General features: G+C 48.3%; 12 protein-coding genes across 12 annotated transcripts; 9 read left to right on the top strand and 3 right to left on the bottom strand.

The window, feature by feature from the left end:
* Window positions 1-63: 63 nt before the first annotated feature.
* N7516_008337 (snoRNA-splicing protein PRP40) lies at window positions 64-2612 on the top strand (the record flags this gene model as incomplete). Its single annotated transcript, XM_057221056.1, has 4 exons — window positions 64-198; window positions 248-402; window positions 451-1531; window positions 1587-2612. The coding sequence occupies 4 exons, from the start codon at window positions 64-66 to the stop codon at window positions 2610-2612; spliced, it is 2397 nt and encodes a 798-aa protein (XP_057071328.1).
* Window positions 2613-3858: 1246 nt separating this feature from the next.
* N7516_008336 (uncharacterized protein) lies at window positions 3859-5181 on the bottom strand (the record flags this gene model as incomplete). Its single annotated transcript, XM_057221055.1, has 2 exons — window positions 3859-4974; window positions 5041-5181. The coding sequence occupies 2 exons, from the start codon at window positions 5179-5181 to the stop codon at window positions 3859-3861; spliced, it is 1257 nt and encodes a 418-aa protein (XP_057071327.1).
* A 2706-nt stretch (window positions 5182-7887) lies between these two features.
* N7516_008335 (uncharacterized protein) lies at window positions 7888-8442 on the bottom strand (the record flags this gene model as incomplete). The annotated part of the gene is made up of 1 exon (XM_057221054.1): window positions 7888-8442. One exon carries the CDS (start codon window positions 8440-8442, stop codon window positions 7888-7890), a length of 555 nt encoding a protein of 184 aa, XP_057071326.1.
* A 1123-nt stretch (window positions 8443-9565) lies between these two features.
* N7516_008334 (uncharacterized protein) lies at window positions 9566-10739 on the top strand (the record flags this gene model as incomplete). The annotated part of the gene is made up of 4 exons (XM_057221053.1): window positions 9566-10193; window positions 10269-10483; window positions 10539-10631; window positions 10701-10739. The coding sequence occupies 4 exons, from the start codon at window positions 9566-9568 to the stop codon at window positions 10737-10739; spliced, it is 975 nt and encodes a 324-aa protein (XP_057071325.1).
* Window positions 10740-11495: 756 nt separating this feature from the next.
* On the top strand, window positions 11496-12170 carry N7516_008333 (uncharacterized protein; the record flags this gene model as incomplete). Its single annotated transcript, XM_057221052.1, has 2 exons — window positions 11496-11639; window positions 11700-12170. 2 exons carry the CDS (start codon window positions 11496-11498, stop codon window positions 12168-12170), a joined length of 615 nt encoding a protein of 204 aa, XP_057071324.1.
* A 600-nt stretch (window positions 12171-12770) lies between these two features.
* N7516_008332 (aldo/keto reductase family protein) lies at window positions 12771-13875 on the top strand (the record flags this gene model as incomplete). The annotated part of the gene is made up of 2 exons (XM_057221051.1): window positions 12771-13315; window positions 13395-13875. The coding sequence occupies 2 exons, from the start codon at window positions 12771-12773 to the stop codon at window positions 13873-13875; spliced, it is 1026 nt and encodes a 341-aa protein (XP_057071323.1).
* Window positions 13876-14507: 632 nt separating this feature from the next.
* Window positions 14508-15755, top strand: N7516_008331 (C2H2-type zinc finger protein; the record flags this gene model as incomplete). Its single annotated transcript, XM_057221050.1, has 2 exons — window positions 14508-15054; window positions 15124-15755. 2 exons carry the CDS (start codon window positions 14508-14510, stop codon window positions 15753-15755), a joined length of 1179 nt encoding a protein of 392 aa, XP_057071322.1.
* Window positions 15756-16623: 868 nt separating this feature from the next.
* Window positions 16624-17020, top strand: N7516_008330 (uncharacterized protein; the record flags this gene model as incomplete). Its single annotated transcript, XM_057221049.1, has 2 exons — window positions 16624-16919; window positions 17002-17020. The coding sequence occupies 2 exons, from the start codon at window positions 16624-16626 to the stop codon at window positions 17018-17020; spliced, it is 315 nt and encodes a 104-aa protein (XP_057071321.1).
* Window positions 17021-17377: 357 nt separating this feature from the next.
* N7516_008329 (uncharacterized protein) lies at window positions 17378-18094 on the top strand (the record flags this gene model as incomplete). Its single annotated transcript, XM_057221048.1, has 2 exons — window positions 17378-17837; window positions 18039-18094. 2 exons carry the CDS (start codon window positions 17378-17380, stop codon window positions 18092-18094), a joined length of 516 nt encoding a protein of 171 aa, XP_057071320.1.
* Window positions 18095-18525: 431 nt separating this feature from the next.
* N7516_008328 (uncharacterized protein) lies at window positions 18526-18771 on the top strand (the record flags this gene model as incomplete). Its single annotated transcript, XM_057221047.1, has 1 exon — window positions 18526-18771. One exon carries the CDS (start codon window positions 18526-18528, stop codon window positions 18769-18771), a length of 246 nt encoding a protein of 81 aa, XP_057071319.1.
* Window positions 18772-19040: 269 nt separating this feature from the next.
* Window positions 19041-20849, top strand: N7516_008327 (uncharacterized protein; the record flags this gene model as incomplete). The annotated part of the gene is made up of 1 exon (XM_057221046.1): window positions 19041-20849. The coding sequence occupies one exon, from the start codon at window positions 19041-19043 to the stop codon at window positions 20847-20849; it is 1809 nt and encodes a 602-aa protein (XP_057071318.1).
* A 1152-nt stretch (window positions 20850-22001) lies between these two features.
* On the bottom strand, window positions 22002-26538 carry N7516_008326 (chromatin-remodeling ATPase CHD1; the record flags this gene model as incomplete). Its single annotated transcript, XM_057221045.1, has 2 exons — window positions 22002-22125; window positions 22178-26538. 2 exons carry the CDS (start codon window positions 26536-26538, stop codon window positions 22002-22004), a joined length of 4485 nt encoding a protein of 1494 aa, XP_057071317.1.
* Window positions 26539-26903: the final 365 nt, after the last annotated feature.

Genomic DNA, 26903 nt, shown 5'->3' with positions numbered 1-26903 from the left:
AGCCCGGAGATCATGAAGCTCCGTTTTCAATTCTTCCTCTTCATATCTTCAACACCCTTCACCATGGATCCCAGCATTAACCAACACTCTGTCATATGGCAGCAGGCGCAAACTGCTGAAGGGCGCAATTATTATTACAATGTCCAGACCAAAGCCACGCAATGGACCAAGCCTCAAGAGTTGATGTCTCCGGTTGAGGTTTGTATTTGACCGCAAAATGCTATGAGCTTAACTGACCTGTTTACAGCTTGCTCTCGAAAACCAGCCATGGAAGGAACATACCACAGATGCTGGGCGCAAGTACTGGTACCACACAGAAACCAAGCAAAGCACATGGGAGATGCCTGCGGTTTACAAAGATGCGCTTGCACAGGCGGCGCCTGTCCCCCTGGCTGCCCCCGCGTAAGTTCCTTCCCAAATTAACTTCCCTCAATTCTAATCCCATTATAGTGCCCCTTCCTTCGTGGCCGGTGGAACCTCTTTTTCCCAACCCCAGCAACGTGACCGTGACCGTGACGACTTCGACCGAGGCGACCGCGGTGATCGCGGTGATCGAGGATATGGCGACCGACGCAGTGGATACGGCTCATATGAAGGAAATGGGATGGTTGCTGCCCCTGAATACAAATCACAGATGGATCCCGACTATCATTCTCTTGAGGAAGCCGAGAGCGCCTTCATGAAGCTCCTCAAACGCCACAACGTGCAGCCCGATTGGACTTGGGAGGATACAATGCGCGCTACGATCAAAGACCCGCAATACCGAGCTCTCAAGGATCCGCGAGACCGCAAGGCAGCATTCGAGAAATACGTGGTCGAGGTTCGCATGCAGGAAAAGGATCGGGCGAAAGAACGATTTGCCAAGCTTCGCGCGGATTTCAACACTATGCTGAAGCGGCACCCTGAAATCAAATACTACAGCCGCTGGAAGACGATTCGCCCGATCATTGAGGGGGAGACCACATTCAGGTCTACCAACGAGGAAGATGAGAGACGTCAGCTTTTCGAAGAGTACATCCTTGAACTCAAGAAGGCTCATCTCGAGCAGGAGTCTGTCACGCACAAGGCCGCTATGGATGAGCTGATGACCATTTTGGGCTCACTTGACCTGGAGCCATACACGCGCTGGTCCGAGGCTCATGCTGTCATTCAGTCTGATAGCAAGTTCCAAGGCGATGACAAGTTCAAATCTCTGAGCAAGTGCGACATTCTGACTGCCTTCGAAAATCATATCAAATCCCTGGAGCGCGCTTTCAACGATGCTCGCCAGCAGCACAAGGCAGCCAGAGCTAGAAAAGAGCGTAAGAACCGAGAGCAGTTTGTGGCCCTCCTTAAGGAGCTCAGAGCTCAGGGCAAGATCAAGGCGGGCGCCAAGTGGATGAATATCTGCCCGATCATTAAGGATGACCCTAGATACCATGGAATCCTGGGCCAGCCTGGTTCGACCCCTCTTGATTTGTTCTGGGATATGGTGGAAGAAGAAGAGCGCGCTTTGCGTGGACCTCGGAACGACGTTCTCGATGTTCTGGATGTAAGTCGTCTAGGATTGAACGGAATCGTTGACTATAGATACTAACTCATTCCAGGACAAACGATATGAAGTTACGACCGAAACCACATTTGATGAATTTAATTCTATCATGTCCGCCGACCGCCGCACATCCAAGATCGACCCTGAGATCCTCAACCTCATCTTCCAGCGTATCCAAGAAAAGGCAATCCGACGCACAGAGGATGAGAAGCACGCCGCCGATCGTCAACAGCGCCGCGCAGTGGACGCACTGCGCTCTCGTATCAAGCGCCTCGAGCCCCCTGTCCGGGTCACCGATACCTGGGCCGAAGTTCAACCTCGCCTTGAGAAATACGAAGAATACAAGGCCCTCGAGTCCGATGAACTTCGGGAGTCTGCCTTTGAAAAGGCAATCCGTCGCCTGAAAGAAAGGGATGAGGATGCAGAGAGGGATCGCGAAGCACACTCTCAAAGCCGTGGAAGTCGACGGGATTACGACCGTGGTGATCGTGAATACCGCAGTGGACGAGGAGAACGCCGTGGACCCAGCGGCCAGTCCACCCGCACCCCGGAAATGGATGCATATGAGGCAGACCGTCGCAAGGCACAAGCCGACCGCGAACGAACTTACCGCAAGGTCAGCGGTATTTCCCCACCCCGGGACCGCCGCGATGAACGTGGAGACCGCGACCGTTACCGTAGCCGAGACCGTGACTTTGACCGTCCCCGTGCTAGAGACCCAGACCGACGTGAAGACGAACGCGAGCGCCTGTACCGCACTCGAGGTGATCCCCGCGGAAGCCGTGATGAGCTTGATTATGGTGGTGGTACTGGTGGTACTAGTGGTACTGGTGGTGTCGACACTCGCAGTGTGGCTAGTGGTGACCGCCGACGCCGACGTGACAGTGATACTGAGAGTGTGGCTAGCCGGTCTGCCAAGCGGTACCGACGTGATAGCCGTGAGCGAGAGCGCAGCAAGGGCCCCAGAATCCCCCGACGGGAACGCTCTGCTATTCCGGAAGAAGAAACCGAGGATGTGAAGAAGCAAGATGAGAAGGCCATTCACTCTGGCAGCGAGGAAGGAGAGATTGAAGAGGAGTAGGTGGGAGTGCATTCACACTTGACTTCATATGCAAGTAATTTCTGCCCTTCCACACACATACATGTAGGATATTGAGCTGAATCTATGTTGCAATGCCATTTGCCTTCTTCCAGACCTTGTAATCCCCTTGTAGACATCTACTACATGTTACCTTCCTCGACTGCGCATGCCTTCGACCCCCCAAAATCGCCGCCCTGCACTTGTACGCCGATTTCGCGCTTGGGAGAATGTTTTATACCTCCTCACATTTCCTTGTCTATTTATTCGTCTTTTCTTGGACTGGGCAGTATGCAGTAGCGTAGCTATATTCCTTGACCACACGCAGGATTGGTGAGATTAAATTGTTTGTTTGGGTGTGAATATAATCACAATCAGGCAGTACAGTACCTCCAAACAGACTCCCGCATTCAAATTTCAACAATTGTTCTCGGAAGAAGCCTCTTAATTTCACTTTTTCACCGTCTTTTCAGAACTCCCCCTCCTGAGTAATGTCTCGTGCGGTGCGACCCTAGTGATTCGACTGAGGTCCCGGGGACTATATGAAAGATCGACAGCTATTGCGAAGAACGTACGTATAGATCAGTGCCCCTGAGATCTATAACTCATATACCTCCTCATTTATTCCACCTCTAGAACTTGGTTACTCTTCCACCGCAGGTTTGTTATATTACGGCCAATGGTCGCGGTTGAAAACGGCCTATTAAGGATGATGTAACTCGAGCCGTATTTAAATAGACGCTGCACTCAGATACACAACAGCACTGCGGTATAAGAAGGCGGCTACACCAAGTCTGAGAGGTGAACTCCAGATAGGTGAACGCGGCTCGGCCCGAACCATTGATGGGCTGGCCCGTGACATAATCCAGGCTGGGGTGGGGAAAGCACATCAACGATGGAGCTGTCGCCTTGGCTTCGCGAGGAGATGCGCAAGTCGTACAAGGAAATCAATTCTTTGGGAATTGTTCATGAAGATCTTCGGCGTGACAATATCCTTTGGAATAAGTAACTAGGGCGGGCCTTAATCATCGACTTTCATCGCTTTACTTTGAGATATCGGCCAAATCGGCATCGACTCCAAGCTGCAAAGCGACGACAATATGGAACAGAGACAGAACCTACGAAATGTCTTCGTGTTTCCTAAAATGGGAGCTTCGCCTCTTCTCTTCGATTTTTTTTTCCATTAAAAATATATTTTTGTGCTCGCTTCGAAATGCCGCTATCCCGCCTTATTGAATACAGCAGTGCATTATACCCAAAAGGTCGTCTGGATGGCGATGGCAATGCCAGAGAACACTATCCCAATATGCTCGTAGTAAAGCACTTCCCAGACAATTTTCAGATAACGATACCAGTTCAGCAATGCCATAGTCCTGAACGCATCAATGATGGTAAGACAATGTGTCTCATTGTTTCCGACTCGGCCTCCAAAGCTGCGGTCGAACGGTACAACGGATTCATCATCGTTGGGTAGCATTGACGCCGCAACCCTGATATATGTAGCTCGTGTGAAAATCGAGGCAAAGTATTCAAATACAACCGCAATTATAAGAAAAGCGAGGCTTCCGAGGTTTTCCTGCGAGAAATGAGCTTCTCCAAAAGCCTGGTAACCTATGGATACCCCAAATCTCTTCGTCAAATGGTAGACACAGTGTGGCAGGACTATATCCAGAGATGCTGCTGGGATTATCGCGATCCACTCTCGCCAGCCAGGAAGTCTCTGCCACATCGATTTCTTGCTAGGCTTCGAAATAACGGCGTGAACCCAAGCCGTATGCAGATTTGTTAAAAGAAGCCCGAAACTTAACCTGAAAAACATTGTGACAAAAAGGTTGTGTCCTTCTGCAAAAATCGGCCTTGCCAGGATAGTGATCAAAACTGTCACAAGGTTATATATCAAGAAGACATTGAGCCCAGGATAAATTGACCGGAATCCTTTTTGACTTCGTAAATGCTGACGAGCAAGGCTTCGTTGGTTGGTGACAGCATTAGAGCTGGGTGTGATAGAGAATATTGTCTTCATCGTCAAGTGTCCCGAGACGACAAACGTGGACATAGCATGCGTTTTGTTCAAGTCAGGGCCAATGAAGCCAAAGAGCGATATGAGGTAGAGACCGGCGCACATGAAGAGACCAGCACCGAGACAAGGTATAATATCACAGAGCAAGGTCTGCCTCAGACTCGAGAGGAGCTGCCTTGCATCTTCTGATCTATCTCTTGATGTAACATCACTCTGGTCCACATGGTCGTCTTCAACTTTGTCAACCTTGGAAATATCGACTTGCTGGGGGTTTGAAGCGTTGATGGAGGTTGGGGTCTCCAAGACGGCGAGCGCCGCTATCACGCTTCCATCTGTATATTCGAACTGTCAAGATAGCGATGAATTAGTTTCAGTTGAACAAAAAAAGCGGCTGGTTTTGTGGATTCTTACATTAAAGAAGATAGCGGAACTTAGTAGTATTGAGATGACCACATTTATTTGTATATCGGTCTGAAGATACGATATAAGGTTCGTGAACGAAAGAGCACTAAACAGGGTAGATTGCCATCCTGCCAGTGATCCTAAAGACATTGCACCAAAGAAACAAAGGAATGCAGTAGATATCTATCGGTTATGGGAGTAGACCGATATTTGTTGTAAGTTTCTCTGGGGGTAGGTGTAGGTATATATATATGTAAAGAATGAGGGCTACGTTGTACGTTAGTAAATCAGGCGGTAGGGAATAGGCTGTGTACTCCAGATTCCCCGAGAATGTGGCGGAGTGGAACAACCTTGGAACTTGTGAAAATCAACCTTGGAACTCCACAGGGGGCCGCCCCATTGAAGTCCCGAGGTCAGTGTCCAGGTGGACCCCCTCAGCGCCCCGGGCCCCCACCCCTGATTATATAATATAATGCCAGTCAAAACCCCTCCGATGGCATGAATCTCATATGTACGTGAACGTATAGCATAGCAGGAGTAAGATTTTTAATGCATACAACTAAAACGAGGGAGGAGGGAGAGTAGTATAAAGAGTATAATTTGTTAAAAAAAAAAAAAAAAAAAAAAGTGGTTTCAAAGTGTGGATCTATCTATAAAGATCTCTTCAAACCCTCATCACATAATTTGCGACCGTACCGTGATACCTTTATATTCTTTGTCTCATTTAATGGTTTTATCCCACACAAACCACTATTACAAGGGATACATGCGAACCTTAGTATAGAAATAAAAGAGAAACTCAAATTAGCTTAGAGATTAAAATTGGCTTTAAGCAGGCGGTGATAGAGGCGGTCAGCTAGTATATCCAATGGGGGAGTACACAGCTATTCACAAGGATCAGCAGGCCCCAAGCCAACAATAACTGGGCGATATACAACTAAAAGACGTCAGTAAAATTAATTATCCAATGAACAGCTGCATCTGCTAAAAGTGCAATTTGTGCAACATTAGCATTAATGGGAGACTCAAATGGTTCAAAACCCAAGCCAAAGGGCGTTCAAGTCTACGTAACTATTCGGCAAGCCAGTGGCCACCCCGAAAACACATAGTAAAAGCGATAAATTACAACGTGATATTTCAACAACGGTTGTTTATAGGAGCTTTCCTTATAGCATAATGCTTTTTATATGATATTTAACCACTTGTTAGAGTTTAGGGGAACTTAATAAATTGGTGAGTGAGATATATATATTTCTAGAGTTCAGTGATGTATTTTTCAATACCATGACAATGCAAGTTCTCAATTTATTTAAAATTGATATATGATACTAAAAATCCTTATCAACCGCTATCGACAAAAAAAGGGATCTGAGAAGAATGTTGTTGTCGAGATATAAAGTTACAAAATATCACATTTACTATGTGTTTTCGGGGTGGCCACTGGCTTGCGGTGGCCACTCGCTTGCCGAATACGTTAGTGAATCAAACTACATGTACTGAAAATACTGCATTTAGCAAAATGGAACTTACTAAATTCTGTTCTGAATCTGAGACTGTGGCCCGCAGCACAAGTCCAATATACAGCTTGCCAATGCTTAACGAATCTTCTAAAAAGGCTTGACCAAGCATGCACACCTGAATTACTTGCCCAGTGGGATGTACCGCCCCACCGGAGAGAACAAGACCTGGCGCACCCGCCATGGGTTGAAGAGTTTCGTGTTTATCAAGCGCTGGGTCTTTTCAATTGATACAAGACTGCTTTAGGACCAGATCCGATGAAATCGCAGTCTGGAGAATCTTGGGGCGGCTGGGGCTGGTCTGGAGCAGAGATCCAAAACATCATAATATATAGATCATACCTTCCCAACGCGTCCGAGGCTGGATCCCTATTACCGGCCAGCTCAGATGAAATACAATGTGTTTCAGACTCTCTGAGAGAGCTTGGGGCTTTGTGTCACTCCCCAGTCGACGAACCAGTGCCAGAGGCTCACGCCACGAACAGCACTGGTAAGTTTGACTATGTCGCTCCATTTTTTGAATCACTGCAGACACCCAGCATGCCTAATAGCTCGATGTGGTCAATGCAACCTTTCCCGGAGAATTCAAAGATCAATACCAAATGGCACAAGTCTGCCAGGCATGCTTCATGTGGCTTTATCAGCAGCTTCTATCGGAAGGAGGTATTCTTGCGGGAACGTACAAGGAATCACGGGCCACCAACTCCTGGATTGGAAAAGATTCGAGAGCTCCACAAGCTGGGGCTTTTCATCTGGGATTTATGGCGCATGTACTGCATGGGCTTGATGAGGCCAGGTAGACCCGGAACACCTGCTCCAGATGGATCGGTGGCTAAGGCACTAAGTACGCGTGAAATCTTTGGAGAGTTGAGCAGATGGTGTAAATTAATATCATGAGCATATGACATTTGCCACAGAGCTTAGTCTATCATCTGGATAGCTACTTAGGTACCTATCGTAGACACTCCTGCGGTCACCACTAGCAACTATAGGGGACCTGCATAGGACATATACCAGAGGCTTTTTAGCTATTACGGATTGATTTCGTGTATCAAATTATTCTAGGGTCGATACTTCTTATGGAATATGAAATTGCGCGCACGCGGCTCCCAGAAGGCTTTGGTGGGATTTTCTTCTAGCCAAGACATCTTGGTCCTCGAACGAACCAGTCATGAATAGACGATCATGATGAAGAATGACCGTAAAAAGTTATGGATAGCAAGGCAATGACACGAACCAAAAAGCGAAGCAATGATAAAGGAATAACAAGTAAGAACGAGTCCACACCATCCAGGTATCATAAGCCATTTACCAGGCCCTACTAGAGCTGTCTTTCTCGCTAGTTGGTTGGGTATTGGTATTTCCAGATGTGACCTGCGAGCTCCTCCATATCGGTTGCCGTCAGAAGGAAATTGCTCTCCCCGTCTCTCCTCTCCCTTAGGCAAACGTCCGAAAATTGTATCTCCAGTTGGCCATTGACCCGAGGACAGCCTGAACGGGGCTTGCGGACAATTTCAATCTTTTGGTTGGGTGATGGAGGCCCGTCATCGGCCCTTTCCCAGCTCTCCACCATTATCTTATCGCGGAGAATACTGATGGTGATAGCGGTATTGACGGCACTATCTGGATCGTCCAGCCAGAACTTTATGTCTTCGTGGAGCTTGGTGCGACGCTCCGACCACGCAACCTCGCCAACAAAAGTTGGCCACTTATTAGATAGTCCATATGGCATATCTCTTGGGCTGAAAGAGATATCGGCTTTCTTGGTTCGGGACCGGCCACGGACATATCTCGTACTTGTGGGGGAGAGAACGGGGTCGACCACTCTTCTGGCCCAAGCAGAGAAAATGGTGTTAAACGCTCCGGCGGCAACGGCGTGGGCGGAAGACTCCATTTTTAACAGAGCGGATTGAGAGATGTGATCGTAGGATTCCCATGATAGCATCAGTAGTTTATCTCCCGAATTTACAAAACACTCAAGGAAGGAGCATTCGTCGATATCAATAATGAAATAAGGATTATATGAGCATCCGAGTGCAACTTCCTCACGTTCCCATCTCTCGGCCTCTTGCTCCAAAACCCTAAGACATTGATCATACCCCTCATATTTATATCTCCGTGTAGTTGGAGGAAGAAAATCTTCAAAGGACATCATTTTCGTGAAGGGATGGAAAACCCCAAACGGCGTACCTACCTAGGAGGTACCTAGGTAGGTAGGTAGGTAGGTAGGTAGTTATATGGGTTCTATTATTAATCATGACGACAATCGTAGTGACTAATATACTAACATCCCATGGATGGTTACTATGGGATATAGATATATGCACCCTCGTGCCTAAACCATTCCTGGTGATCAGGAGATATTGCTGGAAAGCCGTCAGTAACAATCATAGAATATTGGGAAGAAGAGCGGGAAAAGGCGAACCTAGTGAGTTCCGTCAAAGGAAGTGCCATCACCACTGGTGGTTCCAATGCTCAAGAGGACATTTTCGAAGTCCTCCGGAAATTCCTGACTGATACAGGGGGAGCCGCGTCGTAGACAGTCGTTGCAGGAGTGGCGGCACATTAATATAATATAATGCTTATTTTCCTGAGGACCCTGTGATAGCCTCCCAAGAATACATACGCAGTACTTGAAGGAGAAATGCTATGCTCCTTGTAATTCTTTATGATTTACACATGTCATAGCACCACAAAAGGGCAAATTTCCCCGCGGATGAACATTGGCACCTCCACATTTCGTCAAAAAGGGTAATGAACTCCTCCCACAATCACGGGGAATATTACTCTTTACTACTGAATCTCCAACCCTTCTGACATCAATGCAGTCGTACAATCAAACGATGTGGGGTATCAGTGTCAACATCGATTTATTTGGATTTTGGTTGGATGTTTTCACTACGTGATACTCATAGTATACCCCTCCATACCCACGGACAACCGGCGTGCGGGGGATATAAGATCGCACCGTCCTACCTGTCCAAATATTTGAATTAAACTTCTTCATCATATCCAATATGGTCGGCGTCCAAGTAGACAACCTCGCTGTTAGTGACGGCCCCTTAACATCAGAAAATGCTACCCTCCTCCGCCCCTCAGAACCAACCCTCCCCCTCGAAGAGCTCCGCAACCGATACAACGAGGACGGCTACCTCTTACTAAAAGGAATCCTCCCCCGCGAGGACGTTCTCACCGCCCGCGATGCATACTTCTCCTCCCTGGAATCAACAGGAGTCCTGGAGCCCGGCACAGCACCTGTCGAAGGTGTCTTTGACCCCGCCAAGAACCATTTAGACTACCCTGGAATTGGAGCAGGACACATTGACGGGAACGGCAAGCCCGGTGGTGAGCGAGCAGCGACTTTTGTCGACCTTGCTCTTGATGCACACTATCAGGACTGGTACGCGAAGAAATTCTGTAACCATCCAGCGCTGTATGATTTTATTGCGCGCTTCTCGGATTGGGGAACAAATACGTTGAACTTGCGTCGCACGCTCCTTAGGAACAACCTCCCTAAATCGAAACCGATTGGTGTGCACTATGATCAGATCTTCCTCCGGTATGGAGATCCGACGAGTATCACTGCTTGGGTCCCCATGGGAGATATCAAGCTCAATGGGGGTGGATTGATCTACTTGGAAAAGGGTTGGTTTGGTCCCTCTACCTTTGGTTAAGGTTTCTTGGAGAAAACTTTGTATACTAATTTGATTTGCGAGACAGGTGACAATATTGGACTTGGAATGGAAGAAGCCTTCTTTGCCAAAGCGAAGCAGGCTGGGTTGACCGATGAAGAGGCCAAGTCAGCTTTCAACTCCAACATGATGTCTACGGGTCTGCTATCAGAGTTCCCGGCTGAGTTTGCTCGGGAGCATGGTCGACGATGGATGGTGTCGGCGTATGAGGCGGGTGATGTGGTTTTGCACAAGCCTCATATGGTGAGTTGCTTATTCTTTACTTGGAAAGTTTGGTTTTACTGACTCTTTGCTCAAGATCCACGCTTCCAATGTCAACAATGATCCGGACAATGTCATCCGTCTTGCGACAGATCTACGGTTCTGCGACTCGTCCAAGCCCTATGATAAGGTCGGTTTTATTGAATGGCCACTGCAAGCCTAAGCAATGAGAGACGATGACTAATATTTTTCTTTACAGAGGTGGATGAACTATTATGCGTTCAACGACGGCGCATAGGGTGTTATTGGAATAGAGCGAACATTAAGCTCAGGGTCAAGAAGGGGTTTGTTTTATTATACACGGGTTCTTCAACTTTTTGAACATTGAAATAGTCCATGTAAGCCTCCGACCACAATGCAATTTTTGTTTTTGATGAGTATTTTGGAAGCCTGTAAAAAGAACGCGCTGATTCGGCAGACGTTGCATAGGGGACAAGTTGAGATAGAAGAGCAGTATCACTCCCTCATTCCAGTCACTCTAGATGGTAGCTCCCCGAGAGTCATTCTTTCTTGGCAGAATCATTATGATCTAACAAGGGCGCACAGGAGAATCTGTCTCTGGAATGTGTTCTGTCATTTTGGGGATCGACACAGGCCCCTAGATCCACGAAGGAACGCTTTGCTCAAGAAATAATTCTTTTGATACAGTGTCAAACCAATTTCACAGATAAACAACTCCCCCAGACTCTCTCAGCCGATGGAAACAATGTTTGAATTGAGCTACCAAAAAAAAAAAAAAAAGGAAAATATATCAGGGATATGAATATCAGCATTCAAGTACTATTAAAGCCTCATTCCAAACGATAAAGGGCTGGCATTGGCATTGGCATTTCGGTAATTTCGGTAGTCCACAAAATAGGGTCGCAGATCGGCCTCCCAGGCGTTGCATCTTAGAATAGTCGTGACGCTTGATGTTTACCTGTTCCATATTAGCAGGGAAGTACCCCGTTTCAAGCAACCACTTCATCACAACATGCGCTTGAATCCATACACTATGTCTCAAGTTATTCCAAGGGCATCATGGCTCTCAGTCCTGATAGCACTGCTGGCAGTGTCTACTGTCAACGCGCATCCAATCCACCAGACAGATGAGGCGATGGAAAAGGGACAAGCTAGCAAACTTGAATCTCGGTCACCGGTTAGTCACTCAGACATGGCACTCCTATCATTGAAACAACACACTCCTAACAAAATACAGAGACTTATTCCAGACACCCAGAAGTACGTCCATGACATCTTGCAAGGGTTGGGTCTGGAAGAGCCAACCCCAACGGCAACGGCAACATCAACATCAACTCCAACCGCCACGCCCACTGCCAGTGTGGAGACCAAAGAGGACTTGGGCAACATGAAGCCAACACAAACCACGCACATTATCTACTCTAGCTCCACCAGCTACACACCAACCTATAGCAGCAATGGGGCTGGCTACACTCATACCGTGAAACATGTACAAAGCAACAACAGACCAATCGAGAACGTCCAGATTGGGCAGGGTTGGAATGGGGATAAGAAAGTTACGACCGAGGATATCCCTGTTGCCTTTGATTCCTTGTATGAGGAGTTGGAGCATCGATTGAAGAATGTGATTAACAGCTCTGATGAGATTGGATTGGATGGCTTCCTAGGAAGCGGTATAGGCGCCAGCTGCCAAAACTCTGAATGTTGATGCCTTGATGTCTAGCTTTGGCCTGGCGGCTTGAAGAAGGTTATACCGGAGAAAGAAATTGAGATCTACCTAGGTAGTTCAGGACTTTGGTCATTTTCGGCCATCCGGGCCAAATTTATGAAGTAGGCAGCTCTGCAGGAAAAAAAAAGAAATAGGATCGTCGAGATGAGGCATCCAGTGTAGCCCATCTTCGTTAGACGATTTACCGACAATTGGCTATGCGCTGTAGTAATAATAGCACCTTCACCTCGCAAAGAAATCAATACTTCGCCCTTATGAGGTTGAACGCTAAACTCCCTTAACTCCGTTCGTTTTCCGGTCACAACTCCGAACATCAACAGTACAACTCCGCAGGTTATGCCCGGAGAGCACACGGGAAGTTCGGATTAGAAGTTATTATCATGAGGATTTACCTAGACGGGCTAAGTGATCGCACGAAACTCGCGGTAACAACCTGGGGATATCCTTAACTGCGATCAATCTAACCCGACAGCGGGGCACTTCTTGAACCCCATAAAAGACCAACCCGCCACCAAGATCAACATTCAACCAACTGTCTTATCTCACTAAAGTTTCTAAACTCGTCTTTTATATTTGACAATGCCTTCTCTACTTGGAAAGGAAGTCGGCCCTATTGGCTATGGCACCATGAGTACGATTCCGCCCAAGCGAACACCACAACTGGCGGACATTATGCTAATCATCAAATCAGGAATGACGTGGAATGCACAGCCTCCATCTCATGAGGTGTGCTTTGAGACACTTAACACTACCCTGGAACTGGGTGCCAACTTCTGGAACGCTGGCGAGTTGTACGGCACTCCGGAGTACAACTCTCTGCACCTGCTCAACAAGTACTTCGCCAAGTACCCTGAGAACGCAGACAAGGTTGTTCTCAGTGTAAAGGGTGGGTTGAAGAAGGGCGAGCTTGTCCCGGATGGCTCGGAAGAGAACATCCGTCGTAGCGTGGACGAATGTCTGCGTTTGCTTGATGGCAAGAAGAAGCTCGACATTTTCGAATGCGCTCGACAAGACTCTGCTTTCCCCGTTGAGGAGACCATCAAGGTTCTCGCAGAGTATGTCAAGGAGGGCAAGATTGGAGGAATTGGATTGAGCGAGGTTGATGCCGAGACGATCCGCCGAGCGTATGTGTCTCTATTTTCGACTCTTATGGTCTTCATGGGGATTTCTTATAGACAAACTCAACTCTAACTGCTTCTCTAGACACAAGGTGCACCCAATTGCTGCCGTCGAGGTTGAAATGTCCTTATGGTCTACTGATATTCTCCAAAACGATGTTGCCAAAACCTGTGCGGAGCTCGACATCCCCGTTATCGCTTACTCTCCACTCGGCCGAGGTGCTCTGACCGGAGCTGTGACCTCGCTGGCCGATATCCCCCACGATGATATTCGGCACCACATGTCCCGGTTCCAAGAAGATAACTTCAAACACAACCTGAAACTCATCAATGAGGTCAATGACCTTGCTACTCGCAAAGGTGATGCTCCTGCTCAGATTGCATTGGCATGGATCCGGACCAAGAGTGGCAAGCCTGGCATGCCTACTATTATCCCCATCCCTGGCGGTACTACGAAGGATAAGGTGGTTCAGAACATGGGTGGTGCAGAGACGCTGACGGATTCTGAGATGGCTGAGATCGATGCGATTTTGGAGGAACACACGGTTTCTGGGGCTCGGTACTAGGAATTTCCTGCAGAATATCTATAGATTTATTAGACACAGATCATAGCAAATGAGAGAGGTTTGTATGCCAATGGGTTGTTGTATAGGTCAGATCAAGTGTAGAAAAGTCAACATACAATCGCACATGTAATTGGTGATTGTCAGTATTGCAAATTCAATAGACTCTGATCATCTTGTAGTATGTAGGGCAGTTGAGGATATTCGGTGTTGTGTAATGTTCATTGTATAGAGCGGGTAGTGTATGTAGTGTGCATAGAGGGCAAAGGCAAGCTTACCATTGGGTTAGTGCGGTCCACCAAGAGAGAGAGGAGGTCTGTGCATTGGTAAATAAACCAACACAGGGTCTTAAGAGGTGGTAAATAGAATGAGAAAGACAATAAACAAGGTCAATCCATACATGTAAGAACAACGAAGGAAGACAAGAAGAGGGAGAACAGAGGGACAACAGAGGGAGAGGGGAGGGAGAGGAGGGTGTTCACTTGCGCCAGCTCCAAGTCAACCACGTGATCCAATTCATCCTCCTCCGCCAAGACACGTGATGTGATACGATGGCCTCCCTCGCTATAGCTAATAGACGGATGCAATTTGTTTGTTGCCGCGTCCCTTTTTCTATATCAGCTATACTATCCACAATGGCTTCACGAGACTCTCCTGGTTCTCCTCTCTCCTCGGTGGGATCCCTCGAGACTTCAGATCATGAATCCATGAAACATGAAAGCCGCGCGCATTCGCCCTCGATGTCAAACTTGCCGCCCTCCAAGCGTCGTCGCACCGGTGTCGCGTCCTGGGACCGTCAGACTCCTCTCTCCTCTGCCCAAGACGAAATCCACCCTCCTCCCTCCCCGACTGCCTCAATCTCCTCTGATAGCTCTGGCGATATTCCAAACTCCCCCAGCATCCTTAGCCTCCTTGGCACCAATCAAGAAGATGACTATAGCGGCCAGAGTACCGACCAGGTCACTATCTGCCGATGGGATGGATGCAGCGCTGGCGATCTCGGCAACATGGATGGATTGGTGCAGCACCTTCACAATGAACATATCGGGAGCCGACAGAAGCGATACTCATGCGAGTGGAACGATTGCACCCGCAAAGGTCAAACACATGCTAGCGCCTATGCCCTTCGCGCACATATGAGAAGTCACACCCGCGAGAAGCCATTCTACTGCACTCTACCCGGTACGTTGTGACCCCTCGAAACGGGGTATATGATGTTGATAGATCTCGAGTACTAACAATGAACTACAGAATGTGACCGCAACTTCACCCGTTCCGACGCCTTGACCAAGCACATGCGCTCTGTTCACGAAACCGACACCATGCGCCCAATTGACTCCATCTCAAAAGTCCATGGCACCCCGGGCAGCACCACCGGCACCCCAGCCTCGAAGCTGCAACGCATCCGCTTGAAGCTGACCCAGCCCAGGGAGCCGGGCACCGAGTCCGAGCCACACGCCGAAGCAATCACTATTGTTCCACACACCGTCACAACCGACACACACGATCCCGAAGAGACCTCGATGCCAGAGCTTGGCCCGGACCTCGACTTCGACGAACCGGAGCTCGCCCTACCCCCGCGCGAACTCTACCGTCTTCTCCGTCGACAGATCGCGTGGGCTGGCAAGGAGGCTACACGGCTGCAAGCCGAGTGGGAGACAATTCGCCCACAACGCGAGCGCGCATGGCGCGAGAAGGAAGCTATCTTTGACGACCTCATTGACGCTGAGATCGGGCTGTTCAGCGCAATGGTCGGCTCAGTACCACCCGCACACCTGACGACGAGTCTTGAAAAGCTGCAACTGCAGCAGCAGCAGTTCCAAACTCAACAGGACCAGTTGGTGAAGTCAGCAGAGGTGCTGACCATCGAGGGCAGCACTTAGCTGCCGTATTTATTTTTCTCTCCTATTTATCCTTCCCCTACTTTGCTCCTCCTTTTCTCCTCAACCTTTAGAGGCCATGCTTGGTTAGCCTGCCCTCTGCTCTATGTCACTTTGCAGTTACTGTTTCATTTGTTGTCCCCTCATATCCCGGCGTGCATGGTGTTGGTGAGTTGCGTATTTATTTGTATTTCCAACCCCAGGCAGAAGAGAGGTATCTTGCAACGGAATATATGAATAATCTTTTTTGTTTCTTTATTACCTTTTTTTTTTTTTGGTATGGCTTGCAGGTCTCGCTCAATGACAGTTAGTTCACCACTATGGGTGGTCACTACAAATATATTGTCAATAATCATGATTTTCTTCTTATATGGGCATTATAGTGCAAAACTAGACAGGAGTCCATGTGACAGTCGTTAGGGACTTCTATTTTCCTATAGGGCATCTTCATTTCCTTTTTATCAACCTGGCCCCCGATCCTGCCATAAGCCAGCCAGATCCCTACATATACACCGGATTTTAGGCCGCACGACGACATTGCTTTCCCTTTCCTTTTTAGAGATCACTCTAGTGCTGAGTCTGAGTATATAATCATCGAACTTAACCTTACCTTCCACTCTAATTTGCTTACTACCTAGGTAGGCATGACCTGATTATTACATAAGTCTAAGGACTGGCCCCTTGTTCACTAGTTAAGATAGCAGGCGTATTCTTCCTACCATTTACAACCTCTCGATATCGGCTATTTTACAGTATTAAAACGTGATAGTTATGTTGTTCATTGGTTGCAGCCAGCAGGGAGCACGTGCATAACTGCAAGCAATAAAGGAAAAGGAAAAAAACCAGGGTAAACACATTCCCTCCATCCTCCATGCTTTTGCTTGGTAATAGAGACTTCGGCGTTAGCAACAATGGAATAAGTGGGGGAGCTGATAACAGCGGTGGTGCAAGAAGGGCTACTGCGGAAGATCGGAGCGAGATTCGCTTTGCGGTGAACAGTGCTTTGCAGAATCCTTTCGTGAACTTCGGATCACGATCACTGATCCATACTGTTGGGATGCCCCAGTCAGCACACTGTAGGAAGGCTAGTGCTGCGACTCCGAGAGCCCATTTCTTGCTTGTCCAGGCTACTTTGCCGGCGATGTCGCCTAAACGCCTTCTGAATTTGTAAGTTATAAAGGGTACTGCGTCGAATATTTCTTTGGAAGCTGGTAAGCCGGTGATGAAGTCGGTGCAAACTGTATGATAGGGTATTGGTGGCGAAATGATCGGTTGCAGCGTCCCGTACGGTCGATGCCTCCTCCAACCTTGTGTTGTTGCGAATGCATTCAGGGCAATGCTTGATGTACGATTGAGCTTGTGCATCCCACGGTATATTACTAGACCTGCTATCTTCGCTCTGCAGCATTCGAATCCTTGGTGGCCTTGGTCGTTGTGCACTAGCTGGAATATCTCTTTTCGTAGACTGCGTGGGATGCATAACCAGTGGCTGCTGTCGTCCTATACGGAGTAGAACAAGCCGTTAGTTCTCTGCTACGTATGGCAGCTTGGCTATCATCGGATCCGTACACCTGAAACTCAGCCTTGAAGACTATGCCTCCTTCTCTGACGAAACAAACCGAGACATGAGCTCCCTGCAGTGGGATGAGATTGAAGAAGTGGCCAAAATCAAGTTCCCTAGGGATGATCCCCTGGAATACCCTGTCCCTGTGATAGGCCCTTTGCCGGGCGAAGGGCCCATGGAGCCGTTTGGTCGAGCCTGGGAAATACTGAAGTATTTCAATACAGTCAAAGTCTCGGCCTGGGAGGCCCGCTTTGCAACAGCGGCGTGTATCCGCAATGCACCAATTGTGGAAAACCGGAATCTACCAGCTTGGATGCAGCAGACAGAAGCAATTGACCAAGAGATGATGGACAGTCCCATGCAGGAACCAGAGTTCTCTCACGCAATCAAAGTCGAGCTTATCTGGGATCATTCGGTTCCGTTTGACGAGAAGCAAGCTCTGACAAATGCCCTGGACAAGGCCGAAAAAGATAAGACCTGGATTCCACCATATTCTCTTATCCGTTTCCGCTTCTGCTTCGGTGGCTGCGGCGTCAAGTTCCTGGATGAATGTCTTCCATCGTGCATCATTCTCATAGCCGTCTTTATATAGTTAGCCATAGGGACTTCTAAAGTGAATTGAATCTAAGTTGAATCTAAACTAAATCTAAAATGAATCTGAATTGAACTAATTTGAATTTGAATTGAATCTGAAAAAATGTCCAAGCCTAAGAACAGACCAGGAGAATCTGTGAAGACACCCAGCTACCTCAACCTCCTCCTCCTCCTCTCACACTAGCCAGTTCTCTCAAGAGAATAAACGCTCCAGATTGTCGAAGCTTATCTCCAATCTCTTCTTATCCAAGTCCCCTGCACCCATTGCTATTCCCAAGAGTCACCAAGACAAAATGTCACAGCCTCGAACAAGGTAGCCCTGGGCGTTCTTCAGGAAGTATGAAGCTTCGTGATTGCTCTGTGGGATATCTGGAGTCTAAGGGCCTCCTTTATGAGACTCTTCACCACCTCCACTATGGGAATGGCCATTAAAGGCACGGGCGCAGGGAGTCGAGACACAAGTCAACAAGCTAATTTCCGTCACACTATGATCGAAGTCTACGGGGCTAAACATCTACTGAACCATGGCTATGGGATCCTATTATTGGGGATTATCTAGATGAGGACGTTATTCAAGCATCCCATCTATTTCCCTACATGAACGGCCAAGACACAATGGATGCGATCTTTGGGAAGAAGAGACCAGGAGAACTTTCCTCCCGCGGCAAGTCAAGCCAAGCCGCTGCAATTCTACATGCAGAAAAGGGAAAACCATTCTGGGGGATTGCGCGAAGATATCCCCCGCAAAATATGCTCTTGGCCCTCGTGGAGGAGGTGGGCCATGAGTATACGTTCGTTATGAACGGGGCTGCGGGAAATCGGGCCGATGACGATGAGGATGAGTACTACTCGAGTGAGTAGGGTGACTTTATTCATGAATAGCCGTGGATGCATTGTTACGACCCGTACCAGAATTGATTGGAAATTACCATGTTGCATGTATATTGTTGTATATTGTTCAATGTTTCCGGGTTTGTAGTCACTAGCAACCTGTATGACGAACCATCATCGACAACGACCAGGAAGCCGATCGAACTTGGTGTCGAGCGATCACAGGAGCATTTTGTGTGTAACCATCTTCGCAGAATCAAAATGTGCAAGCGTGAACTACCAAGTATGAAGCCAAAGAAATGAAAAGTGAGGCCCGAGGACTGGGATCGACCCTGGAGGAACGGCCCCCGGGGCGGGAGTGGCTTACTTCTGTGGACAACCTCATTTTTATCACTTCGTCTCTACCTAGGTATCTCATGGCTTATGCCACTCTCCCTGTCCTCCCTTTCGAGCTATGGGGATGCATATCATCGTATCTATCTAACTCCGACATCAAGAATCTCCGCCTCTCATGTGTACAATTTAGGAATGCGTCGATTCTCCGCATCGACCGCGTTTTCTTATCCGCCAACCCACTAAATGTCCAAGTCTTTCGCTGTATAGCAGGCCACGACAAATTCCGTCACGGTGTGACTGAGATAGTATGGGATGAAGCCCGCTTTGCCAGGGGCCCCCACGGATTCAACGAATCAGCCGAGGGAAATGAGAATTTCTCGGACGAAGACGAACCTGGAAACACTAGAGAGTGGGCCCAGAGATACGGCTCGTACCCCCAGGAGCGGATTCTTGAACGACACGAATTCGAGGACGGATGTCCAAAGTGGTTCAAACATGCATGCGAGGCAAACCTCGCCCTCCTGACACAGCGTAGGGGTCGAGACGTAGACCGTCCCGATCATATCGAGCGTCGAGAGCAAGTTTTCGCACAACCTGCGCTAAGCGAGCGCTGGAAGTATTACCGGCACTTGCTAGACCAACAAAAGGATGTGCTGGCCAATAATAGTGACGTACACGCCCTCTTATACGGCGTCAAACAGTTCCCTGCTCTTAAGAGAGTCACTATCACGCCTTCAGCCCACGGCCATCTCTTTACTCCGCTCTATTCTACGCCTATGATTCGCGCTTTTCCAAAGGGGTTCAATTACCCTATTCCACGGGGATGGTTGAATGGCCCAGTCGAACCACCCATCGCATACCATTGGAAAGAATATCCCGAACTCAGAGAAAGGTACCGCGGCGTTATTTCTGTACTACGCGTACTGGCAAATGAACCGAACTCAGTTTCCGAGCTGGTTATGTCTTCCAATCATCTGCCGACTGGACTCAATTGTACGATCTTTGATCAACCCTGCGAGGAGTACGACAACTTTGCGATAGTACTGAAAAACCCGGGCTTCCGTCATCTAGCTATCACCTTTCTAATAGGCGGAGAAAGTGATGATCAACTCGATGCGTGCTGGCGATCATTTTTGAACGGACGACTTCGCAGTACATTGGATGAGGCAAAGGACATGGAAGATTTCAGCTTGCATACTACAGTCATTAACAATCCCTACGATGACGAATATAGCGCTGGATCACCCGAACGTCTCATTCCTTTACAGAGCTTTATTCCAGTAGATAAATGGCCTAAACTATGCTGTTTTGAACTATCACGCTTCCTAGTGACACAGCCCGATGTCATATCGTTTCTTTGTGCATTACCAAAATCCATCCGGTTTATCAAGCTGAGCATGCTGAAGTTCCTTGATGAAGGTGGAGATTGGCATGGTTTGCTTCAAGAGATGCGCACAAAGATACGTGGAAATACACTATGGGCAGACAGAGATGCGCGCTCGCAACCGGCTGTTTTGATTGGGCTGAAGCTGCCGAATCCACAGATTGGCCGTATGGTTTGGCTTGAAAAGGAGGTGCAAGAATATCTCTACGGAGAGGGACAAAATCCATTCTTTGAACGCACGCCGTTGGACATTCCATGGGGAATTGGAATCCAAAGAGATGCATTTGAGCCTTCTTTCGAACGGCCTAATATTTCTGGGGTAGAATTGAGAAACATGGAGATTTACGATAAAAACTGGGAGTACAATGCCTCGGATCCGAAATATTGAAGCTTTTCGATTATATGTGATCAATTCACATTGAACATAGTAAACACGTTCCAATACAACTAGTGACTCTCCGCAACCTGGACGAATGCACAAACACGGGGGTTTGTCTAAGAACACTCCAATGTTTTTTTTTTTTTTTTTTTTGCAGTTATAACGTCTCTGATATGGTCTAGGCCAAATAGATCGGCTTGCGGGATTGTTAGTCTTATAGGGTTGTACTTGTATATTGGAATGGGTGTTTGTTTATTTGAGCTATAAACTAGGACAAAGACCTTCTTGAATGGATAATTCATACTAAAGGGAAAAGGCCCTTGTCTTACGTTGGTACTAACCGAAAATAAAAAGCGAGGAATGTACAAACTCCCACTGAATGATCAGAAAGATTAAGGAAACCAGTCGACGCCATGGCAGCCACTCCATAAGATATACACGTGGTGAGAAAGAAAACTAACTGCCCTTGATTACGGATGCCTCCATAGGAAGAGTCCTCGTATGCTCACGACATACAAGGAAAAAAAAAGCAAACTAAAGCAAAGGGGATATGGTATGATTGGCTCAATCCAGGTAAAAAAAGACCATGGAGAGCCAGTCCAAAACTCCCCCATTGAAAAAAAAAAAAAAAAAAAAATTGAAAAGAAAAAGAAAAGAAACCCCCAAACACGCCATGCAGTGATCATCCAAGACCGTAGGGTTATGTTCGTTTTGAAAATTCTTCCTTCTGTGCTTTTGGGGCTCACACAAAGAAGTCGACGCCATTCGCAATGCCATGCAACAAGTTGCATCCATATGTACCTTCAACGAACAGAGAGCAAAAGAGAGAAATGGAGGTCACCTTGATGAGGACAGCTCAAGGAATTGTGCGAGAAGTCGGAAGATGACAATAACAACGACTGCAAAACCTCGAGTCCAATGCAAAAATACCGGAATAACGTAGTCCAACATTGGAAGTGAGAACATTGTAGAGGGAGAGGGAGCAGAGATTGCAAAAGAAATACGCTGAGTGTCTATCATCAAAAAGAACATAAAAAGAAAAAGGATAGGTAGATATCTGATATCAGAAACGCTGAACGTGCATGTCATCAAACCGTGCTAAAGTGAAGTTGGACTGAAACAAAGAACACCTGTACCCATTGTGCCCATGAGATAGGGAACTCAAGCCGAGCTGCCATTAGAGGCCTTGGAAGCTTTACTGGCTTCCATGACCTTATTGAACATCTGCTGCAGCTTAGCACCACTGGCGTCTTTGTTCGGCCAGTAGTTGAGTGAAACGTAATCCCTGAAAGGCAAATCAGAATGTGTTAGATAAATGTGACAAGAAGACAACTTACCATAGTCGGACCTCCAAGGAGGGCATCGATTGCGAGCCCTCCAGAGTACTGCGAATGAATTCTCCAATCTTCACAAGGGTAAGACGGAGTTTTTGGGCCCGCTCATTCTTGCTCGGGTAATTTTTGGCAGTGATCATTGACACTTGCTTCAAATTGGCAACAATAGGCTTGAAGAACATGAACGCCATGTCTTCTTTATTAGAACCGCCGTTCTCATGACCTTTGCGGCGACGAAGCTCGTCATTTGAGGCGTCAGATAGACGGTGGCGTGGGCGATCAATATCAAGACCAGACCGGGGACGAGAGTCATGGCTAGGAGTACTATGACGGTCTCCCTCCCGGCTGGCATGCGTGTGAGGGCGGGGGCGTGATCGATCAGATTCACGGTGGCCCTTGCGGGGATTCTCAGGCCTGCGAGAACTGGAAGGAGCCGGAGAGGCAGAGACACTACCACTACCGGAAACCCGTGAGCCACGCTTATTGTTGCGGTGGTGGTTGTCGACTGCCCTTCTGGCTGTAGCATTGTTATTGAACTTGTTTCTCAAAACAGACATGAGGTATTCAGCTCGTCGAACAAGGTGGACAGCGCCCGGGGATTTTGTTGCCTTCTCCTCGGTCTGCAGGCGTTGTGTCTTTCGCTCCACTCGGTGTTCCTCAAGGAAGAATTTATCACCGAGGCCAAGCTCAGTGTCATCGCGAATCTGGGTCCACGCACCGAACCCATGGCGCGCGATACCCACAAGAAGCATTCCGTCTTCACGTGCACCCCACTGGCAGCTGTAGTCCGCCAATTTGGTAGCTTCAGGGAGCCGGAATGTTCTGAAATCAGGCAATGATTTAATGATACCGCGGATAAGGCGCATATCCGGTGGACGCTCCACGATAGTCCATGCGTTCAGTCGCTTGACGCCATGGTGGTCGAACAAAACGGCCTTCTGCTCTTTCTTCGTCGGGTTCCTACCTGATTGTTTCATGGCCTCTAATTGATCCAGACTTTCCTGGACAAGCGAGTTTGCCTTGTCGGTGATTTCATGAAGAGCGTCACGAACGGTGCCCCGATCGCGAGTTTGTAATCGGGCATCCTCGAGGATGAGATCTTCAGAGTCATCCAGATCGCCGTAGCGAAGGAATGCTCGAGAAAGCGCACGATATTCTTTTTCTCCCAGAGGGCGTTTGGGATCCAACGAGGCACTCTCTTCCTCGCCATCATCGATGTTGACTTGAGCCCTTGCGAGGCGTTTCGCCTTGCGTTCCTCTCGTGAATCTGTCGTGTCCGTGGGGGCGTGACGCTTGCGGGGTCGATTTTGCTCAATCACTTCAGCAAGATAATGGTCATCATCTTTGCGCTTTTCCTCGGCCTTGAGCACTTCAAGCTGTTCCTTGGGAATGATATCGTCCCAAGTGAGATCGTCAACTTTGATGTCGACGAAGTCGAATGCTTTCAAAAATTCCTCACCACCGTCGGCTTGGATTTGCTCGGCCTCTTCGGTTTGGTGTAATTCTGCGTTTGCAAGGACGGAATCGATATCAAGCTGCTCTAGTTTCTTCTGGTTGTCGGTTTGCTCGAACATCTTCTGACCGCGGCGCTTGAGGATCCGAGAGATATCGTCTGTGGAATTAGGCTCGGCAACCACGCGAGCCATCTTGTTTTGCATCTCTGAGGCTTCTTTGTCTGTGACACCACGCTGGATGGTGATGAACTCGAGCAAGAGTTTGTTGCGAGCTCGTTCAATGACTTCTTCCTCGATCGTGTCCTTTGAGACAAGACGGTAAACGCTTACGGGTCTTGTTTGACCGATTCGATGAGCACGCGCCATAGCCTGCAAATCAGCCTGGGGGTTCCAATCCGAATCAAACAGAACGACAGTGTCTGCAGTCATAAGGTTGATACCGAGACCACCTGCGCGGGTTGAGAGAAGGAATGCAAAGTCGGTGCTACCAGGAGCGTTGTAATGCTCAATTGCCAAGCGACGGGCGGCAGACGGGATAGTTCCATCAAGCCGTTGATATTTGTAACCACGGTATTCCATATACTCACTCAGGATGTTAAGCATACCAACCATCTGACAGAAGATCAAAACTCGATGGCCATCAACGCTCAACTTACGAAGGAGTTGATCCAGAAGCATCATCTTTCCACTGCTGGTGATCATGGCACGAAGGATATCTTCTCGACGACTGCTGCCTTGCAGAATCTTTGCTTCTGCGTTAGGGAACATGAATGGGTGGTTGCTAGCCTTTTTCAATTCCATCATGATGTTCAGAAGGGACTGCTTCATTCCCCTGTTCCCGTCGTTCAGCGCAGCGTAGTTTTTCGTCAAGATGTTCTTGTAGTATTCCAATTGGACATCGGAGAGCTCCACCCGAATAATCTTCTCAGTCTTCGGGGGAAGATCCGACTCAACCTTGGACTTGGTACGCCGCAACATGTAGGGCTGAATAGAGTTTGTTAATTCCGCAAGTTTTTGAGATGCTGCCTCGGCATTCAAATCCATGTCGACGTCGACTTCAATGAGGCCCGGATTGAGGAAATCCATTAGTGCTGAAAGCTCAGCAAGGTTGTTTTGGATTGGAGTACCGGTGATCAAGAGGCGTGCCTGGCATTTCCATTCGAACAATTTCATATAAAGTTGCGAGTCGCGATTCTTGAGACGGTGTGCCTCATCCACTGCCATGAATTGCCACTTGAATTGGCCGAGGAACGGTGAATCGTTCATTGCGTACTCGTAAGTTGTCAACAGAACGTGGAACTTTGGACGTTTGGGATTGCCATCGACCATCAATTCATAATCCCGTAGAACGGAGCGCGCCTTCTCACTACCGTTGTAAACAACGTAGTTCAGGTCTGGCGTCCAGTGATCGAAGGTATCAGCCCATGCTGGCATAGTAGACAGGGGAACGATGACAATGAATGGCCCTTGCTGCCGCCTGACATGGCGCATCCAGTTGATGAATGAAACGGTTTGTACCGTCTTTCCGAGACCCATCTCATCTGCCAAAACCACATTGCGACCTCGGACCCAGTTGAAAGCCAAGAAGTTTAGACCTTTGACTTGGAAGTCCTTAAGTTCTCCATTCTGCAAGAAATTAGGGGTGCCGTGGATGGGTTCGAAGGATTTACGTGTGGCAACATTAATCTCGTTCTTGTCGGAGATGGGTTGGCGAGCAGTGCGGTCCAAAAACCGGTCGATCTCACGCTGTGCGATCTCACTAACCAGGTCTTCGGGTTCCCAAGTACAGGAATCGTAGAAGAGACGTTTCCATTTGACAAGGTATTCCGTGGTGCCATCATCACCATCACGTACACCGATGACTCGTTCAACATTTTTGTAGTCCTCTATGGCCTCGACGTCTCGTTCGCGATCGAGATTCCACTTTTCGCGGTCTTCAGGGGGAGCGTCGACACTATACTGCAACCGAATATCCTCATTGAGCACCTTGCGAACATAATTATCCACGCGCCGCGTGCTGCGGAAGTTGGATATGGATTCATTGCTTTCCCATGTGGCATGATAGTGTGATTTATCTTGCCACTTGATACAAAACTCAAAGTCATTGCGGTCGAGATCATGAGATTTTGGGTCGATGCCCTCCTTGAGGCGGTGATTCAGGACGACATCGACGGCAGGGCGAGTGTCCTCCACGTAACTCTCTGCCCAGTAGTTTGGTGGAAGATCTTCTGGGTCTTCTTCAAACATGGCTTCATCTTCCTCATCATCCTCGTTGTAATTCGACACCTTCTTCGCAGTCCGCGTTGAGAAGCGAACCTCACTCATTGAAGGTTCATAGCTAGCTGTTTGTTGGAGACGTCGCCTTCTAGCTTTGCTAGCACGAGCACTCTTTCCACCATACTCATCACTGTCCGACTCGGATAGTGACGACACAGTAGCCGATCGGGAGGCCTTAGATGGTTGTTGGGATGCATCTTTGCGCCGACGCTTGGTGCGTGGTGCAACATCATCTGAGTCTGAATCAGACGAGTCGGCGAGATGGCGCGTCGTACGAGCACGACCACTTCGTCGAAGTCCATACAGATCGGGATTTTGTCTAATCAGGTCGGTTTCACTAACCGGTGACGATTTGCGCTTCGCACCGCGGTCGGGGTGAGGGGATGAAGAGTTTTCACGGCTGTATGTGTTGGCGTCATAATCGCTGTTGTCCTCTGCTACCTCCTCATCTTCCGCGTCTGAATCAGCAGACGCGCCGTCATATGAGTCGTCCGCGGCATCGGGTTCGGGGGAGGACTCGGAGACGGCGTGGGACTCCATGGGTTCGGACGGACTGCGTTCACGTTGGGCTACCGCATCGCCATCCGCGTGGGTATCGTCGGCGACGGGCGAAATAGGGTAGCCGTTAGACATCGTCGAGGTAGAAGGATGTTCTTGAGCAGATGGGATCACCATGCCAGAGGCTATTACCGAGGGGCAGTCAGCATTGAAGCTCGATTTAGGCTAGGAGAGGCATGAAAGAGACAGGGACGGGTAAAACGATGGCCCGCGACCCAAATCGCGGTCAAACAGAGCCTAAAATCTAGCAGAATGGAACAGGATATTGACTTTGATGAAAGAGTATGTTTTTTGATAACGGGTGGGATGGACGCGGCCAGGCTGGAAGCCAAAGCAATGGACAGAATGGTACACACAACCAGACTCGGCGAATGCAATGACACGCTGCTTGATCGATGACAGTTGAAAACTATCCCGATCGGAACAGAATAGAGGGATTC

The sequence above is a fragment of the Penicillium verrucosum genome (assembly GCF_028828655.1).
Source record: "Penicillium verrucosum strain IBT 35672 chromosome Unknown utg000003l_segment0_segment0, whole genome shotgun sequence".
Taxonomy (NCBI): Eukaryota; Fungi; Ascomycota; class Eurotiomycetes; order Eurotiales; family Aspergillaceae; genus Penicillium; species Penicillium verrucosum.
This window is presented reverse-complemented; position numbering and strand designations above follow the sequence as displayed.